The sequence below is a fragment of the Drosophila ananassae genome, chromosome 3L, assembly GCF_017639315.1.
Source record: "Drosophila ananassae strain 14024-0371.13 chromosome 3L, ASM1763931v2, whole genome shotgun sequence".
Classification (NCBI taxonomy): Eukaryota; Metazoa; Arthropoda; class Insecta; order Diptera; family Drosophilidae; genus Drosophila; species Drosophila ananassae.
Genome location: NC_057929.1, coordinates 15,018,044 through 15,034,875, shown reverse-complemented (window position 1 = coordinate 15,034,875; position 16,832 = coordinate 15,018,044). Strand labels below are relative to the sequence as shown.

General features: G+C 46.8%; 5 protein-coding genes across 6 annotated transcripts in view; 1 reads left to right on the top strand and 4 right to left on the bottom strand.

Annotated features, from left to right (window-relative positions):
* Window positions 1-400: 400 nt before the first annotated feature.
* On the bottom strand, window positions 401-1,729 carry LOC6496360. The gene has a single exon (XM_001960726.4). The coding sequence runs from the start codon at window positions 1,531-1,533 to the stop codon at window positions 700-702; it is 834 nt and encodes a 277-aa protein (XP_001960762.1). The 5' UTR covers window positions 1,534-1,729; the 3' UTR covers window positions 401-699.
* Window positions 1,730-3,360: 1,631 nt separating this feature from the next.
* On the top strand, window positions 3,361-6,435 carry LOC6494201. Of its 2 annotated transcripts, XM_001960725.4 has the most exons (7): window positions 3,361-3,437; window positions 3,498-3,958; window positions 4,010-4,302; window positions 4,367-4,703; window positions 4,757-5,358; window positions 5,412-5,898; window positions 5,953-6,435. In XM_001960725.4, the coding sequence occupies exons 1-7, from the start codon at window positions 3,415-3,417 to the stop codon at window positions 6,213-6,215; spliced, it is 2,466 nt and encodes an 821-aa protein (XP_001960761.1). In that variant the 5' UTR covers window positions 3,361-3,414; the 3' UTR covers window positions 6,216-6,435. The 2 variants fall into 2 exon arrangements, with proteins under 2 accessions (XP_001960761.1, XP_032305986.1); XM_032450095.2 differs by lacking the exons at window positions 3,361-3,437; window positions 3,498-3,958 and having other exon boundaries at window positions 4,168-4,306.
* A 560-nt stretch (window positions 6,436-6,995) lies between these two features.
* Window positions 6,996-16,832, bottom strand: part of LOC6496359 — a 45,799-nt gene continuing 35,962 nt past the window's right edge. The window contains exons 4-6 of the mRNA XM_001960724.4: window positions 14,715-14,983; window positions 7,341-7,709; window positions 6,996-7,266 (exon numbers count right to left, since the gene is read on the bottom strand). Of these exons, the coding sequence (XP_001960760.2) occupies window positions 7,248-7,266; window positions 7,341-7,709; window positions 14,715-14,983 (657 nt within the window). The 3' untranslated portion in view covers window positions 6,996-7,247. The remainder of the gene's footprint in view (window positions 7,267-7,340; window positions 7,710-14,714; window positions 14,984-16,832) is intronic.
* On the bottom strand, window positions 9,761-10,217 carry LOC26513856 (formin-2). Its single transcript, XM_014908459.3, has one exon. The coding sequence runs from the start codon at window positions 10,215-10,217 to the stop codon at window positions 9,879-9,881; it is 339 nt and encodes a 112-aa protein (XP_014763945.1). The 3' UTR covers window positions 9,761-9,878.
* Window positions 9,761-14,704, bottom strand: LOC26515433 (titin). The gene is made up of 2 exons (XM_014908645.3): window positions 13,433-14,704; window positions 9,761-13,371 (listed from the first exon to the last, which is right to left on the bottom strand). The coding sequence occupies exon 2, from the start codon at window positions 13,142-13,144 to the stop codon at window positions 10,502-10,504; it is 2,643 nt and encodes an 880-aa protein (XP_014764131.2). The 5' UTR covers window positions 13,145-13,371; window positions 13,433-14,704; the 3' UTR covers window positions 9,761-10,501.

Here is a 16,832-nt window from a genome sequence, read left to right as displayed (position 1 = left end):
GATGGCTACTTTTTTTGTATAACCTTTAAATGAGACCCTCTTTAGGCCAAAACATGATAAAATGGGTTAAGTCAATGGAGACTCAAAGAAACCATCAAAACTATCGATAGATGGCATTATTTGGTTTTCTTGTGCTCTTTAGGAAGTTATCTGAAAGCTTTATGGAAAATAAAAGAGTTCTTTCATTCAAAGTTTTCCTTTCTTTGGAGGAGTAACCGTGAATTCCTTAAGAGTTTCGAAAGCTTTAGCTAATCTACGCTACTACCGTAACTCTAATTTCAATCGCTTATAAAAGAAAAGTCTCGGGTAATACAGTAATAAGTCTTTTATTTTATATTAATATTATTAAGTATATTTTACCAAATCACCCTGGACCTCCCATAAATAAAAAGCAATGGAATGCGAACTCAATGGCTGTTTAATGAGGGGCCTTTTTCGTTTAATAATCTGAATGTAAAATATCATCAGTCCTGTTCCATGGACTTTCGTAAGTCACTAAAATTTAGTATCCAGACGCGTGATGAGGGACTGACGAGATTCTGTTCTCGAGCTCTCCTGGGGAAACAGCGGAAAGCGGCCAAAATAATTGACCTAACATCGATCAGGTCGGATATGGAGAAGGGAGATCGAAAGAGTACGCTGTTCATTTAAGTAGCAACCAAATCCAAATCATTCATTATCCGTCATCCTGGGTGAAGTTTAGTGGGTGGAGGAGTCGCAGGAGTCGTAGCCCTTGTCGAGGGGCTCACAGTAACCTCGGCGGTTTCGATGGCTCTTCATATACCTGTAGAGTACGCACGTGGGCGGCACTTCTAGGCAATGACACTCTATCGGACGAGGCTTGGACAGCTCCTCGTGCTGACACTCCGAGAAGCAGGGGTACTGGGTCGGGGGCCGACGGCACCGAGGTCGCAGTTTGGGAGGACCCAGGCAGTCGACGCGCTGGTTTGCGAGGGGGCAGCCGCACATCGTGAACTTGGGGCATTTGCTAATTACTGCGGCTTTCTTGCACGGCATAGGATCGACCATGAAGCATTGCTTTGTTTGGGGCCTGTAATCGCACGATTTGCGCACCTCGCGATGGGAACGCTCCGGAGGAACGCGGCGACAACACCGCTTCGGTCGCCGCTGGAAACACTCCACCCAGTAGCACTCGTATTTCTTATCCAGGGCGGCGCTGGGCTTGTAGTGGATGGGATCCATGCGCACCTCTAGCAAGCACGGGTCCGTGCACCACGGCTCCGGATGGTAGGGTATCTTGCATCGGGGGTAGATGCCCAGATACTTGGGGTGCTGGACAGATAGCTCCTTGTCTGACTTGCATGGCTTCAGCTGCTTGTAGTACTTGGGCTTCGGCGGTACCACCGGCTCACAGGACTTGTTCGTTTTGTTCGTGGGCCTAAACTTGAAGCACTTGGGTGCTACATCCTTGGGACACTTGTGCTTTTGTCGCTGGCTGATCCTCAGCAAACTACTAACTGCCTCGGTAAAGAGCTTCGGCCGCAGGGCTGTTGTGATTTTGGCTAGGAACATTCTAACTGAGTCTTAGACCAAAACGAACCTAAACTAGACCAATAGGATTGGAATAGAATTTATTTGGATTGGCGCCGGTGTACCGAAAGCAGCTTTCGAGAAATCAAAATTTTGATCCTTCCCGACGAATGTTTAGAAATGTTGTGGCGCTCTGCCACTTTCCACCGAACCGAGCTACTGACTGGGTATGAAATTAGAAATCACAGCTAACTTGATAGGGGACCCTTTAATAGCCTACTGTTCAAGTGGTTTGTACAAAATCTTTCCTTAGAAAAAAACAAATTTAAGAAAAATGGTTAAGCATCCAAGTAGGTGACGAACTGCTTTAATTTTTATCAAGGCCTACTCTGATACTTTTTGTATAAATTCAAAAGAAATCAAAGCTTATGATTAATTTTTTTTTTTAAAAAGCCCTCAAACCTCAAAGGTTTGAATTTAAACCAAGGCCTACTGTCATACGTCTTGATAAATTCCGAATCGAAAAAACAAGGCCAAATTTTGTACCCGTCGTCCTGAGCTGACATCCCACTGACTGCCAAAAAATGAATTTTTCTGGTATCGAAATCCATGCCAGTTCTTCGACCAAATGGGTTTTCCTTGTTTATACCAGCGAAGTTAATTGCGAGGACTGTTTGCTGGCGTAAAATACAAAAAAATAATAAAGAAAAAATAGACATCGCCGCTCTTCACACAGTCTTCCCAAGGGGGTCAGGCATTTTGGCCGGATTGTTTGCAAGTTAAATGCAAACAGAGCGGAGCCAGCAAAACGACAAAGCGGAACCGAGCAAACAATAACAGTAAAAAATAAGAAACAAAACAAAAAACTGTGTACAACTCCCTCAAACCGAAGAAAAAAAAAACAAAACAAGAGAAATCCAGTAGAATAAGTATACGCCGAGTGGGATGCTGCTGCTCTCCGGGCAGTTTTCTCTTTTACGCCGATATTTTCATTGAATCCACACCTCCGATCCCCGCCAGGCCTTCATCCGGTGAGTGGCCATGCATGAGGGCCCCCATAAAATTGGGTCAATTGCTGTTAACAATTTGGCAGCGCAATCTCTTCGGCCGTTTCGATTTCAAGGCGTTCTTCCAGGCCAGGTCTAAAAAAAACATCGCGGCCCCCCGTAAAAAACCAGCACGTACGAGTGAACCTTTTGAAAAAACAATTTCCGGATAGAGTTGTTCGCTGCAAAAAAAAAAAGCCTAGGGGGAAAAAGTAGCCGCTGCAATCGCAGTTCCCTTGGGCTTGGGGCGTGGGGTGAAAGTTCAAGTGGAAGCCGGTCATGGGCTTGTTCGCTAATTAATTACTGCATTTTGTTTGTTATTCATTGAACGAGAGAACTTTTGAAGCGGGGATGACTTCGTTTTCAACTTTTTCGGGGGGCTCTTTCGTCCATAAAGGATGGAACTCACCAACAGCTTCACTTTCCCTGCCATCCTGGTCGCTTAGACCTGCACCCATTCCGGCATCCGGCAATGAAGTTACAGACAGACTGCCCTTAAAGCTGAAATGCACTGAGGAATGATTTCATTTACTTGCAATCAATGAAATTGCACTGATGCAATTTTCCCTTCGCTCCAAAATAAACAGGGAACCCGGTCGGACTCTCGAATTGAGATGGAAAAAGCGGATGGCTTACGGACTTGGTAGTCTCTCGTTCCCCCAAAAGGATACTATTCGGCTGTCCGTCCACCCGTCTGTCTGACTGTCACGTATGCCTGGCAGACTGGCATCCTGGCAGCCGGCGAGCTTTTGGTAGCTAATGTCTGGCGACAGTGGCACTGAATCCCCCGGATCCCTGGGATACCCATTTCTCATATCCTTGCCAGACACGTAGCCTGCAACGCAGAGAGATTTGCGAGAGATGTCAGAGTCGAAAAATGAACAGAAATCGTAGGCGGAGGTGAGTGTGACCGGATATGGATGGGAGACCTATACTTTTATTTTACCCCCTTCCTCGCAGTTGGCCGAATAGTTTTTTATCTAGTCCAGGATCGAGTGATGGCGGCAATGTCATGATCCGCAAGAGCCAAAGCTCGTCCAGCATTCTGCCCCAGACGACCGAAGGGTCCTTGGTAACGGATCCTTCGACAACGGACCGAGCCGAGACCCGAAACAGAATTGCGTCTTACACGGCGGGGTCGTTGGATACGTCCTCGTACTCTGAGGTGACCCTCAAACGCACCAACCTGCACATTCCTCACATTCTCCTGAAGGGAAACGAACCTGACTCCAGGAAAGTGAGTATAGCTACTGGAACGGATGACCATGAACTCGAATCTGAGGAGGAGACAACGCTGCGTTTTAAGACCGAGGACAATGTGATAAAGTACGGATTGGATCCTAAGCTGACCTCTAGTGGCAGGGAAGTCTATGACAAGGAGGAGCCTCTCATCACCAAAACCACAAAGTACTACAAAAAGCGTAAGTTATGAGACTTGACGTGGATCAGAACTAAAGAAAGGTTTCTTGCAGGAGCTCCGTTGGTGCCGCGCTATGATGACTCGGACGAATCCTATGTGGCGGACGTGACCATGGCCAAATGGGATACCGTGTCCACAGATTCCACCTTCACTTATCCCAATGACAACTCAGATGAATCAAACCAGATGAAATCAGGGTTCGGCAATGTGTCACAATCCCTTGATGATATGGGTTTGGAATCCATCGATTCGTATGACTTCTCGGACGATGCAATGAGACCAACAGAAAGTGGAATGAAATCATTAAAAAGTGACACGCTGGGTATTGGGCCGGGAATGGGTTTTGTAAGTGAGTGGTGCCGCAAAGCGAAGTCGCTAACCTTTGACCCCGATCTTAACCATTACACAGATCTACATGATTATACCACCGGACGGTGGCTTCGGCTGGTGGATCATGGTCCTCAGCTTCTTTTCCCAGGTGATCGTTGACGGCATCATATTCTCCATTGGCATCCTGCTGCCGGCAATAAGCAAGGAGTTCGAGATTCCCATCTCGGAGGTGGTGCTGGTGGCCAGTGTCCAGATCGGGTGCTACTTTACCTTCGGGGCTATAGCCAGTGCCCTTATAAATCGTTTTGGATTCCGGCTGGTGGCCATTTTCGGAGTTCTCACCTCCGCCCTGACCATTACGGCGGCTAGCTTTGCCCAGGGTGCCATGCTCCTTATCGTGCTGTATAGTGCCGTTGGTGGGTATGCTACGTTCTACCTCATTCTAGGACTAACTGAATCCCCGCCCCAGGTGGCTGCTCCCTGAGCATGATCTGGGTGAGCTCCCAGCTGATTGTGGGCTACTATTTCGAGCGGTACCGACCGATAGCCAATGGCTTCTCCTGCAGCGGCGCCGGAGCGGGGATATTTATCTTCGCCTTCCTCACCAGCAACCTGCTGCCCATTATTGGATGGCGAAACGTGCTCCGGATGCAGGTGGGCTTCCTCTTTCTTATCCTTCTGATGTCGATTGCCTTTGTTGAGGTCCCCCCCACCCCAGTGGGTGTGTATAATCGCGAGAGCGACGAAACCAGTTCGGAGGAGTACTACGGAAATTTTTACGTGCAGAACTTTATACGATTCTCCAAATCGTCCTCGTATAGTAAGAACCGCAGTCTAGTCAGTATATACGAGCCGTCGCCAAAGAAGCGGAGCTGTGCCGAGTGCTGCTCCTGTTGCCGGCGCAATAAAAAAGAGCCAGAGCACAGAAATTACGAGAGAAGCCTAATCATAAAACCTACTCCGATGCAGCGGGATGACCTCTTTTACACGGGCCGGGCCGAATATGAGGAGCCTCACTCCAAGGAGAACATTGAGGGCAAGGACATCTATTTGACGGGAAACGACAAGGATGTGGGTTGATTAATCATCATTTGTAATAGTTGTTATGCATAGATTCTGTTTAGACCCAGCGAGTCAACTACGGCATCCATCACATTCAAATATCGAGGGACTCGAACAGTTCGAATCGAGCATCGGCCCAGGACCGATACTCACAGAAGCCAAGGAAACGCACCTGTACGGACAACATGTTTGTGAAGGGCCTGTTCCGACTCTTCGACTTCCATCTCCTGAAACAGTTTGAGTTCCGGGTGCTGGTGGCCTCCGCCTTTCTCTTCCCCATGGGCATGAACATACCCTTTGTATACTCCAAGGCCAGGGTCACCATCCCCTGGGAATACGCAGGTCTTATAACGCCGGCCATTGGACTGTCAAACTTTGCGGTGCGAGTGATTTGCGGCTTTATAGCCTACAAGAAACGCGAGCTGGACACGGTTGTCTGCGGTGGCGGCTTGGCTTTCGGCGGAGTAATCGTCCTAGTGAGCGCCTTCTACGGCACGGACTTGGTCTGGTTCCAGATATTCTACGGACTGTGCTATGGCGTGGCGCCAGGTGGGTAGACTTGCATATCACTTTCGTTTCCCGCCAAAATGTTTCCTCCCCCAGCCGTCTACTCCACCCTGCGGGCCCTGATCTACGTGAGGTATCTGGGACTGTCGAAGCTAACGAATGCCTTCGGCATCACCGCCCTGGCCATGGGACTGGGCGTGTTCATGGGCACCACCATTGGCGGCGTTGTGGTAAGCATCACCCAGAGCTATGTGATGGCCTTCGCCTTTGCCGGAGTGTGCCTTATCGTCTCTGGAATGCTTAAGCTCCTCCTGCCATCGTGGGTCAAATGTCGGCACCGAAAGAGAGGTTCGCGTTAACATTGGGGTTGTGGGGACGAGGCTGCTCTAAGGACTGGATTTTTTGTTTGGTTGGTTTACCCCTTTCTACGGTTTCTACTACTATATTTTTTCAAATGACTTGTGTACTTATTTTCTTTTTTTATTTAATACATATACAGGTGATAGAACTGTGTTATGGTTATGTTCTGGTTAGGCCTGTCTTAAAAGATCTGAATAAATGCTTGTATATTACATTAAAGTTAGGGGTATAGATCGAGATAGACGGTTTATGGTTTACCCTCTCGTTTTTTGGACAACATAACGTATCAATTATCTGGCAATAAAATGTGGCTTTTGGAGATTTCTTTATATTTTTTTTGGGGTTGACTTTTATTGCAATCCATTTAAAGTTATTAGTTAGCTTAGTTTACATCTAATATTAGCTTAGTTGCTGAACTACACACAGTTCCACACAGTGTGCTGTATTTGGTTTTTATGGTGTTCCGGTTTTGGATGTCCTTCCGACCATTTTCCTTGTTTGGTTATGCAAATGTTCACGCTTCTGGCTTTACTTTGATTTGCTTCTAAACTTTGTACGTCTACTGTTCAATGTTCAATGTTAATTCCGGTTTCCTCCACACTTTTAATATTTTATCATGAATGATTTTTTACATATTCATTAGAGCTAAAGCAACCGAAAGTTAAAAATAATTCGAAAATCAGAAACAATTAGAATAAACTAAGAACGTAATCAGCTTCCAATCCGGTTCTCTGTCTAATCCATTTTTTGCGTTTTTAAATATTGTCAGTAGTCTTCCCCCAGCGTCGTCGTCGTTAATTTAATTCACTTTTTCCATTGATGTCTCTGCATTTGCTGTGCTGTGCCGGCTGCTTTAAAATCAGTTTCGTATGGTAATCTAAATTTAAATTAAAAAACCTTGTCGGGAGGCGGGAGTGATCCACCACCGTATGGCCTTGCTATGGTCTTTCTTGTTCACACAGAAAAAGCAATTCTTACGCCTTAAATTAAAATTATATTTATATCGCCTGGGCCGCCACCGAGTGGCTCGTTCATGTGTCGGAGTCGGACCTGGTAGATAGGACGATAGGGAAAAGGGAATAAATTATAGATAGTTTTTTCGGTGCGATGGCTTGTCTGCTCACCAATTAAAATAGGTCTGCGACCCGTGACAGTTGCGCTCGGTGCCGCACCACTTGGACTGCTGGAGCGCCGGACACGGCCGGCCGCCCCGCTTGCCGTGCTTGATGACCTTGCGGTAGCGATGCATCTCCCCGATGCCGCAGCTCTTGCTGCAGGCCGTCCACTCTGACCAGTGGCTCACCCGGCAGTCGCGGCGCCTCAGCTGCGATCCCCGTCGACGTGCCGCACCGCCGCCTGCGATGGCCTGCGATTGTTGCAACTGCGTGGCATTGATGTGGCCGGCATCTGTGGCACGTCGATAGCTGCTGGCGATGCTCTGCATGATGGCATGCTTGTCGTTCTTGGGCACTACGCTATTGTTGTTGTTGTAGCTGAAATTGAAATGTGGCAAGGTGAGTATAATTTCTAAAAAAAACATGGCCATGGAAACAATTTTGGAAATTATAAACCTATTCCCCCCACTTGCTTGAGTGGCTTAACTTGCTAAACTCCAGTAGGCTCTGCCACATTACCCATACGACCCGTTGCCTCATGCCCTCTGACGAAGGTGTGTGTTCACGTTTGTTATTTCAGCACATCAACTCGGAAAAATTTCAATTTAAATTTTGCCCTTTTCACCGCCAGGCTTCGTGCCTGAAATTCAGGGCTCTTTCGAGGCAGTGCCAGGCAGGAGCAGGCAGGACCTCCTCCCCACGCGAGAACCACATTCCCCGAAAGTTTGGCCGTGGCGGTGCGTGGCTTCCTTCCTGTCTTCCTGCCTTCCTGCCATCCTTCCTGGGCAACTTCCGTGTTTTGTTTCCTGCAGTTTTTCGTTTATTTGCATACACATGCCGTCGTCGCGCGTATGCCGCGTGCAAAATCGCGCAAATAATAATAAAAAATCAAAAGGCAGACGTAGAGCAGGCGCAGGAGTGTGCAAAAATAAATTGGCAAAAAAAAAACAAAACAAAAAAGAAAATATTGAAAGACCCTGGAAGGAAAGAAAGACCCAGCCAGTGCCATGGGCCCGACGAATATAATGAAGAAAATTCCCAAATTGAAATTACATACAACATTTTTTTTTGCCTCGCATACCTTTCCCTTGGCTTATTTGAGTTTCTGAATTTGTTCGCTCCTTTCCCGGGAACGTGGAAGTTATTAGCGACAATTTACTTCGATCATGTTCACGGCAATTACCATTAGATGAGCACATCAAAACGTATTAAGTAAATGTTGTTTCACGAGCAATTTGCATTTCCACAGCACCCAACGCAAAAAAATATACCAAAATTGGAAAAATCGACTCCAGCCCCCCTGGTCTCTGCAACTTTTATGACTTGGCTCTCGGACATGTGACGGGAAAATTGTTCATCAAGTCGAAAGCAAATTGCTTTTCCAAATTGAAAAGCAACAGCAACAAAATATGATTAATATTGTAATTCAGTTAGCTTTCGCTGCATAATTGAACTGACAATTGGTGAATATCTGTCAGGAGGAGGCTAATGTTAAAAAATTAGCCTTCTCCTGACAGATATTCACTATTTGTCAGTTCAATTCGTCTGGTCTCAGGTTAAAAAGCAACTGCACATTACATTTTTGTTAAACAGGACAATAAACTATTAAATGTATAAATTACACTTTTGTTCCACAAGGATAAGACCATGCATTTAGACAAAATGAAAACTTTTAAATTACTTTTTAGATCATATCTCAGCCTATAGTATCTACTTAATGTGCATTTTATGAATCAGTGCTCTAATAGTGTCTCAAGAGTGACTCATCAGCGTCCATTTTAGCCGCAATGGTCTTCAATTGGTCAAGAGGTCTTTAGCCGTGATTTGTGTCAATAACTTGGCCATAGCCATAACTTGGCTTATGCTTATCCGATCGTTGAATGTTATACCTTCTCGATCTTGTATCTTCGAGTAGAATCATTTTGATGCAGATCCAAGGGTATTTTAGACCTGATTTATAAATGGTATTTCTTTTTGCAATCGGATACAAAATAACTTAAATATTGGCTTTCAAAGTTCGTATTTTGGGCGAAGGAAATCAACATGATCTTAACCAGGATAACGTAGATTATGCTTATCTTTAGGGCTTATTTAAGGATATTAGGTTCAAAAAAGGCTACCTCTTAACGGGAAAGTACAATTCCCATCGAATTATGACTCAAACCATGCATGTGACGGGAACATTGTTCATCAACTTAAGTTCCAATTGGCTTTAAAATTAAAAATTAAAAACAAAATGTGATTCAATGAGCTGCCGCTGCATAACTGATAAATGGCCATGAAATTTCTGTTGTTTAAAATTCATATGGCTTTTTAATGATAATAAAGTTAAGAGTGAACGCATAAATTATTCTTGACGTTTAATTTAATTTCTTTTTAATTTATGAACGCACAAAATCACACCGGCAGAGCCTTTCAAAAAGTCCATATAGAATAAATTATTTTATTTTACAAATAGAAAACATATGAGTGTAAATGTAGGATAGGTATAATATAATGTGGAGGAACACTTGAGCACACGCGTCACAGGTTTCCGTAATCCCAGAATCAAAGAATCGTGCAACAGAGGACCTCTCCGGTAGGTTGGGCATAAACGGTGGCCACGGGAGGCTGGGCGCCCACTACCACTGCGGGCCGCGGCGGCGGAGCTCCGATCACAACCGCCGGCGGCGGTGGTGCGCCAATGACCACAGCTGGGGGTGGTGGGGCAGCCACTACAATAGGCGGTGGGGCAAAGCCGACGCCCACTGCCATCGGCGGAGGTCGCGGTGGTCCGCCAATGTTAATGCCCACATTCACGGCGGGCCCACGAGGAGGCGGCGGTCCGTAGCCCGGGCCCGGGCGTGGAGGTCCGTATCCGTAACCGCGTCCTGGAGGTGGTGGCATCTTGATCGATTGCTAGCTTCCAACTGACTGACTGCCCCGTGGAGTGGCCAGCACTTGGCTTTCTCGAGTCTCGGCCCTTATCTTTCTGGTAATTAGATATCAATTACTGCGATTTTCTATTTTTCGGGGCTTCGGCTTCCGCTGATTAGATATGCGATAGGCCAAGGCTAAGGAGCTTACCCTTCCAGCCAGATAGCGATAAGAACTTCAACCTAAATGATAAATGCTTGATGTCTTTGTGATATGGATGGACTGTGATTCATTGGCAAGGGGATCCCTTGAACTTAGGCTATGGTGCACCTGCAAGGGCAGCACCTTTTCTTCGGCGGATCCACTGGCAAGTCCCGCTTCTCCAATCCCGGCGCATCCTTGGCGGGTTCCTGGGTAAGATTAGTTTCTCCGGCCAGGGCAGCACTCAAGGAGTATCGCTTGCCGGCCTTGTCCGTGTTTTGGTCCGAAACTTCGCCCACCAAAATGATTTCTGCAGGTGTGGGTGGTTGTTGGATAATTTCCTCTGTCAGAACAATGGACTCTGACTGAGTTCCGTTACGGGAACCCTCGACAATGATTTCCCTCTCCACAATTTCGACTGAAGGACCTTGGACCTTGGCCACGCCATCTATAACCAGATCGGTGAGAATGAAGTTATTGAGTGTTTTCGGCGGTGGAACGGTGACTGGTACATCCGGCACAGGCGTTACTTCCACAGACTCTATTATGACTTCAGATAGCGGCGGCTTTGGTGGCGGTATTTTAAGTTTCAGTGGCGGACTTTGAGGAGGTGAGGGGGTGGGAGTGGTCTCCACTGATTCCACAAATATGGCTGTTTCCGCCAAACTTGGTCTCGGCACAATACCCACTTCGACTGAGGGCCGACGAGGTGGCGAATTAGTGGGGGTAACTTCTATAATTTCCACATAAGCCTCGGCTTCGCTCAGGCTCGCCACATCCACGGTGGGACTTTGTGGGGCCGTGTAATACGGAGTGAGTTCCTCCACCTCCACATACGGATCCGCTTCGATTAGGCTTTCCCGGAGAATGGTGCGCGACATATAAGGAAATGGTTCCGGGGGAGGCGACGGAGTGGGTGTGACTTCCAGGGACTCGACCACAAGTTCCTGCACCAAACTGGATCGAGGAAGAAAGTCTGTAGTGACTGGAAGAGGTGCAGCAGTTGTTCTTATTTCAATTTCTTCCACAATCGATTCGGGGGGTTCGGGAACTTCGATTTGCTCCACTATGGTTTCCACAAAGCCAGTTTGGGAAGGAATATTAAGAGGCAGAGGAGGTTGAATGGGTGGATTAGCGTCTGTGACTTCTATGTTTTCCACGATTGTTTCTACAAAACCGGATTGAGATTGAGGAGGTAAACTGACAGGCAGAGGTGGAGCCTCAACTTCTGTGGTCTCTTCAATATTCTCAACGAGGGTTTCCACTAAACCGGGTTGGCTTATAGAAATAGTGGCTTCAGGTATCACTACCTCTTCCACCTGGACTTCTTCAAAGTTCTCTACAATCGATTCCACAAATCCTGAACGACTCGGAAAATCGTTTTGGAGGGATGATCTCAGTGGAATGTCCACTTCACTGGTGACTTCTATACTCTCTACAATGGACTCTACCTGTCCCGGCTGAGTAACATTTTCAACTGGCAGCTGAAAAGGAGGATCATCCTCCACTTTGACGACTTCTATGCTCTCCACTATCGACTCCACGACACCTTCCGCAGGAACAGACGGTGGAGGTGGGATCTGAACCACAGGATCTACTTGGATGACTTCTATTTTCTCTTCTACGATCTCTGGCTCGGATTCAAAACCATTTGCTGGTAGAAGGAAAGGAGAATCCATGTCGGTTTCTACTTCCACCACCGTTTCCTCTGAACCGAACCCATTTTCTGGCAGCAAAAATGGAGAATCAAGATCTGTGATTACTTCAACACTATCTTGGATTGGAGGCTGAGCACCGGTGACTTCGATATCCTCCACAACAGTTTCCGTGAATCCTGTCCTTGCAAAGAATCCTTTGGGTAAAGGAGCCTGCGAGGAATTCAATGCAGCAACTCCTTCAATGTTCTCCACAAGTCTGGCAACAAACCCCGGCGGAGGAATGGCATCCGGTTCATGTAAAACTTTCACAGTCTCAGAGATGGTATAGTTTACGGATGGCTCTGGAACAGGAGAAGTAGCCACTGATTCGGAGACAATTTCGGTTTGTACCACTTCCGCAATGGGGGACAGTGGTGGCTGCTGTGATGCCGGAAAGAATCCGGTTTGGACTTGCAGCTGCGGCGGCGCATAGGCTGGAGGATCCACATCCTTAACCACGATTTCCTCCTGCACCACTGTTACGTTTTTCTGGCTGGCCCTGTAGGTGGTCTCCTGGGTCTCCGTTTGCCAGATCACTGTGGAAAACTCATCGGAAGTGGAGGTGGTGTCTAGGTCTAGGTCTGTGGATGGGCTGGAATTGGGCTGATTCCAGAAGGCCTGCGGTTCCCAAACCGCGCTGAAGGACTCCTCCTCGGTGGGTGTGAGGAAAGGCGGCGAGGTCTCTGGCAAGGGCGGCGGTGGTGAGCTCTTCTGCTTGTGGTGGTGGCGATGGTGTTTCCTTTGCTTGGGATCGGTCTCCACCAGGATCACCTCCTCGCTGGCCACCACCTCGACATTCTCCTGTCGGTGGTGGCGATGCTGCTGCTTCCGCGACGTCTGATCATTCTCCACTAGTATGACCTCCTTCTCAACTAATTCCACGTTTTCCTGGTGGTGATGGTGGTGACGGTGATGGTGGTGCTGATGGCGTTGCTTGGGGATGGGTGAGCCCTCGATGTTGGTGATTTCAATGGTTTCCTGCAGACGCGTGCCACTGCTGGTGGCTATTGTTTCTATCGTTTCATTAACACTAGACTCCTCCACGATGGTCGTTTTCATTTTGTCGATCGGTTCGTCGATTATTCCGTTCGGCTGTCGTTATGCCCATTAACTGAAACCTGAAATGCTTTGTTTGGCCCATTTATACTCGGTGTTTATGTCATTGGAAATATATTTTCATGCTTTAAGTCCTTGGTACAGATAAGATAGTTACTATATCTAAGCAATGTGGCAACTATTTGTCTTTGACCCCGACCCCGTCGCCAGTTCTTGTTCGTGTGGTGTCTCTGTAAAATGTTAAGGGCTTATGTTTTGACAAAATGTTTTCCGGCTCGTTTTTCCGCTTACTGTTGGAGTTCTTCTGTCCGGACTGCTTTAGCTGATTCTTCTGCTTCTTCTGGCGACGCTGATTGTGGCAGGCTGCTCCGGCGATTACCGTGAAAGTTGGCGATACTCCGGACATGTTGCTGGCACTTGACTCTTTGCCCGATTGCCGGCCATTTCTTTACTTTTATAGGCCACCCGCGACAGCGCATTCGATAAGATAGTAATTACTACGAAGGGGGCACTTTTGGCACACCCCATCTCCGGGAGCTATGGCCTTTGTTTTCCGTCTTCGGCGTGTGGAATATATGGCAGATGTACCTTCCCATCCTTCCGAGCCTTCCAATCCTGTCCGAGTGCCAGCAAAAAGGCGCAGAAGTCTGGCAGGCTCTTGGCACTCGAACACGTCCCGGGCTGGTGGGAGGATGTCATTAAATATGCAGGTTAGCAGTGCCAATGGTGCCAAAATCCACTCCAAGAGACCCGGCCAAAAGTGGCACGAAAACAGACAACGTGGTGGTGCTCAGATGTGGATGCGGATGAGGCGGCGTTGGGGAAACTGGAACTGTTAGCAGGGATTAGTTGTAGTAGTTTGCTCGTTCGGAGTTCGGAGCAGGCCGCCTTTTTAAAGATGCAGCATTACCCAGGTACGTGCCACTCAGGACATTGCTCCTTCAGTTCTTTCAGCTCTTTAGTTCTCGCCCCTGCAACCGCCCGAAAGTGGTGTAATGTGCTTTGAAGTGTGCCAGAAAGCTGTTTTCTTACCACCCATCTACACAGAGCTACCCACCTACCCAGTCATCCGCCCACCTAGTCACCCACTTACTTGTTTTTCCAAGGCCCGAGGCACGTTGCTTATGCGGACAGGGTGTTGAAAGTAGTTCTGGGTCTTGAGTTAGGGGAAAGCACTTTACGCATATGTTAAATAGGGCCAATTGAAGTGTCTTTTTGCACTTCTTGGCAGATTGCGTATACGCACTGTGTTCAGGTGCTAGTCTACCAGAAGTAACTTTAATTTTGGGGCTTTTCTTAGGTATTAATAGAATAATCTTTATCATTTTTATTAGTCATTACCTGCTGACAATCGATACCTGTTAGATAAGGTTTTCATTAAATTTGTTATATGTATGTACACTGTTCATGCTATCAATTCTTTAAAGTCTTACAACATTGACCGGGAACTGCTTAAAGATAATAATTCAATTGTACGTCTAAGAGCCTTACTTCTACCCGAAAGTTTATTTCATTCGCTTTGGCTTTCACCTGTTTTTATTACCAATATATAGCACACTTTTACGGCACTTACATGGGATTCATTTTGGCCAACAGCTGGGAGCGAATTCGCTGCTTCTCGTCGTCGAATTGCAACTTTTTCTGCTGCTGCTGCTGTTGCTGTTGCTGCTGCAGTTGCTGCTGCTGCTCCGTTTGTCGCTCCCGTTCGATACTGGCGGACAGCTCGTTGTTCATCTCCACGTGATTGTGCTCCGCATCGAGATGGGTCTGGGTCTGGACCGTTTCGTACTTGCGATCGTCCTCGGCGATGTTAAACACCTCGCTCAGCTCGTACTCCTTCAGCTGGAAAGGACAACGGAATGGCGGAATGTTAGTCCCGTGCTCCAGACACATGTGCAGCATATTAATTTACGGGGATTATGTGCCCGGCATTGGCAACACTGTATACGAGATGCGGAATGTGAAAGGGGCTGGACTGCCGGGCGGGAGGAGCGGAAGGACATCACGCCCAAGGACTGGGGACTACAGGTGCTCTTAACGCGCTGCTAATTTCAATTTGTGGCAAATATTGACACAGCCACAGGGGTGCAACAGCCGTGCTGGGAACTGGCCTCGCATGCCAATGGCATTAAAATCGGCCAAGAGATTTCGCTTAGACGCGAGAGGTATATGGTGTTCGGAAAATGGGGAATTCTTGGAAGAAATACTTGGAAAAGTTTCTTGTTTTAATACAAACTCTTTCTAAATTAAGTTACTGTATAAAAATTCACTTAAACTTGATGTCACACCCAATATGCCCGAGCATTTCTCGGTGACATATCAAGGGTGCGGAAAAGTTTGTTTGGTGCGCTGTCGCGCATTTTAATTTATTTGTTTGGGCCGCTGTCATTTTCTATACACAATACGCATTGTTATTGTTGGCCCCTCTGCTTTTGACCGGGCTTATCTTGGTCTACCTTTTTCTACCTACCTACCTACCCACCTACCAACACATTCTGCAAATGCGTCGACAGAGGCGCCAACAACCACAATGAAAAACAAAGCCAAAAGACAAAAAAGTGTGCAGAGCCGCGTGTTGCTTTTGTGGCATTAAAATACACAATAATCCAGCGTACACACAGACAGGCACTGGCACAGACACAGACACTGAGTAGAAAAACTGTGAAATTCCTTGTGGATTACCCAGACAGAAAGCGAAAACCCTCAGCATTCCTGGCTGCCGAGATTACGTGCCTTTTACCATTTTACCATTTTGGCCATTCACTAAATGACATACAAATATTCCAGCAATTTTGGGGCTGAGGCCTTTCAGAATTTAAGAATTTAATGCCCTCCCTCCAGGCGAAAAACTACCCCCAACTAGACTAGCACCGAAGGAAGCAAATCAACACATAATTACACTAGGTCCTGGGACATGTGTTGGCCATAAAATAACGCATATAAGTAAATAACTTTCCATTCGCTTGGCCATAAACAAAAGGGGGCTGGCCCAGACAAAAGTCCTTGCCAGCCCCGGGGTCTTGTTTTTCGAAAATAATGAAAAGGCAGACTTTTCAGGTCTCTGCAGACTAGCCATTTGATTGCCCTGAGGATGGAAAAAGATTAGAAACCAAAATTAAATCAAATATACAAACTCTTTAAAGAAATCTTTAAATTCTCTTTTATTATTAAAGACTTGCTCGAAATGCTTCACTAAACCAAAGTACTCTCAGAAAAAGTATCCCTAAAAGGGGCTGGAGACTTCACACGCCCCCTTGGAAATGCCTAGAAAATAAAACTAAAATTAGTAGTGTCAAAAAGGCGTTACAATAATACGAGTTGCAGCAACAAAGGCAGACACATACGCCGCCACACCACGAACAAATAAAGAATAATGACCGCACGTACAGTGGTCTCTCGTTGTGTGGGCGGTCCACTCCCTTTACATATAAACTGTTCCCATGAAATAAACTATGCAAACGTAGTCGAAACATCTGGCTGGGAGGAGGGGCGTTAGGGGGAGGACTTGGGAGGATAAAACCCAGGGCATAAATTTTATGTGCGCTTCCTTCGGCCACACACATAAAAGCAATTTTGATGAGCGACCCAAGGCATTGTAGCCGAAAGTGCGCCACTTTCTGAAAGTCTTGGATGTCCAGCAATATAATTACAATGCTCAAATTCCAGCAGTCCTATATAGACCCACTCTCTG

Bases quoted from the DNA above. Each gene is read 5' to 3' on its own strand.
- LOC26513856 (XM_014908459.3), bottom strand. From the start codon at position 10,217: ATGCCACCACCTCCAGGACGCGGTTACGGATACGGACCTCCACGCCCG.
- LOC26515433 (XM_014908645.3), bottom strand. From the start codon at position 13,144: ATGAAAACGACCATCGTGGAGGAGTCTAGTGTTAATGAAACGATAGAA.
- LOC6496360 (XM_001960726.4), bottom strand. From the start codon at position 1,533: ATGTTCCTAGCCAAAATCACAACAGCCCTGCGGCCGAAGCTCTTTACC.
- LOC6494201 (XM_001960725.4), top strand. From the start codon at position 3,415: ATGAACAGAAATCGTAGGCGGAG. The intron at 3,438-3,497 runs GTGAGTGTGACC...CCTTCCTCGCAG, and splicing joins AACAGAAATCGTAGGCGGAG to TTGGCCGAATAGTTTTTTAT. The intron at 4,704-4,756 runs GTGGGTATGCTA...TCCCCGCCCCAG, and splicing joins CGTGCTGTATAGTGCCGTTG to GTGGCTGCTCCCTGAGCATG.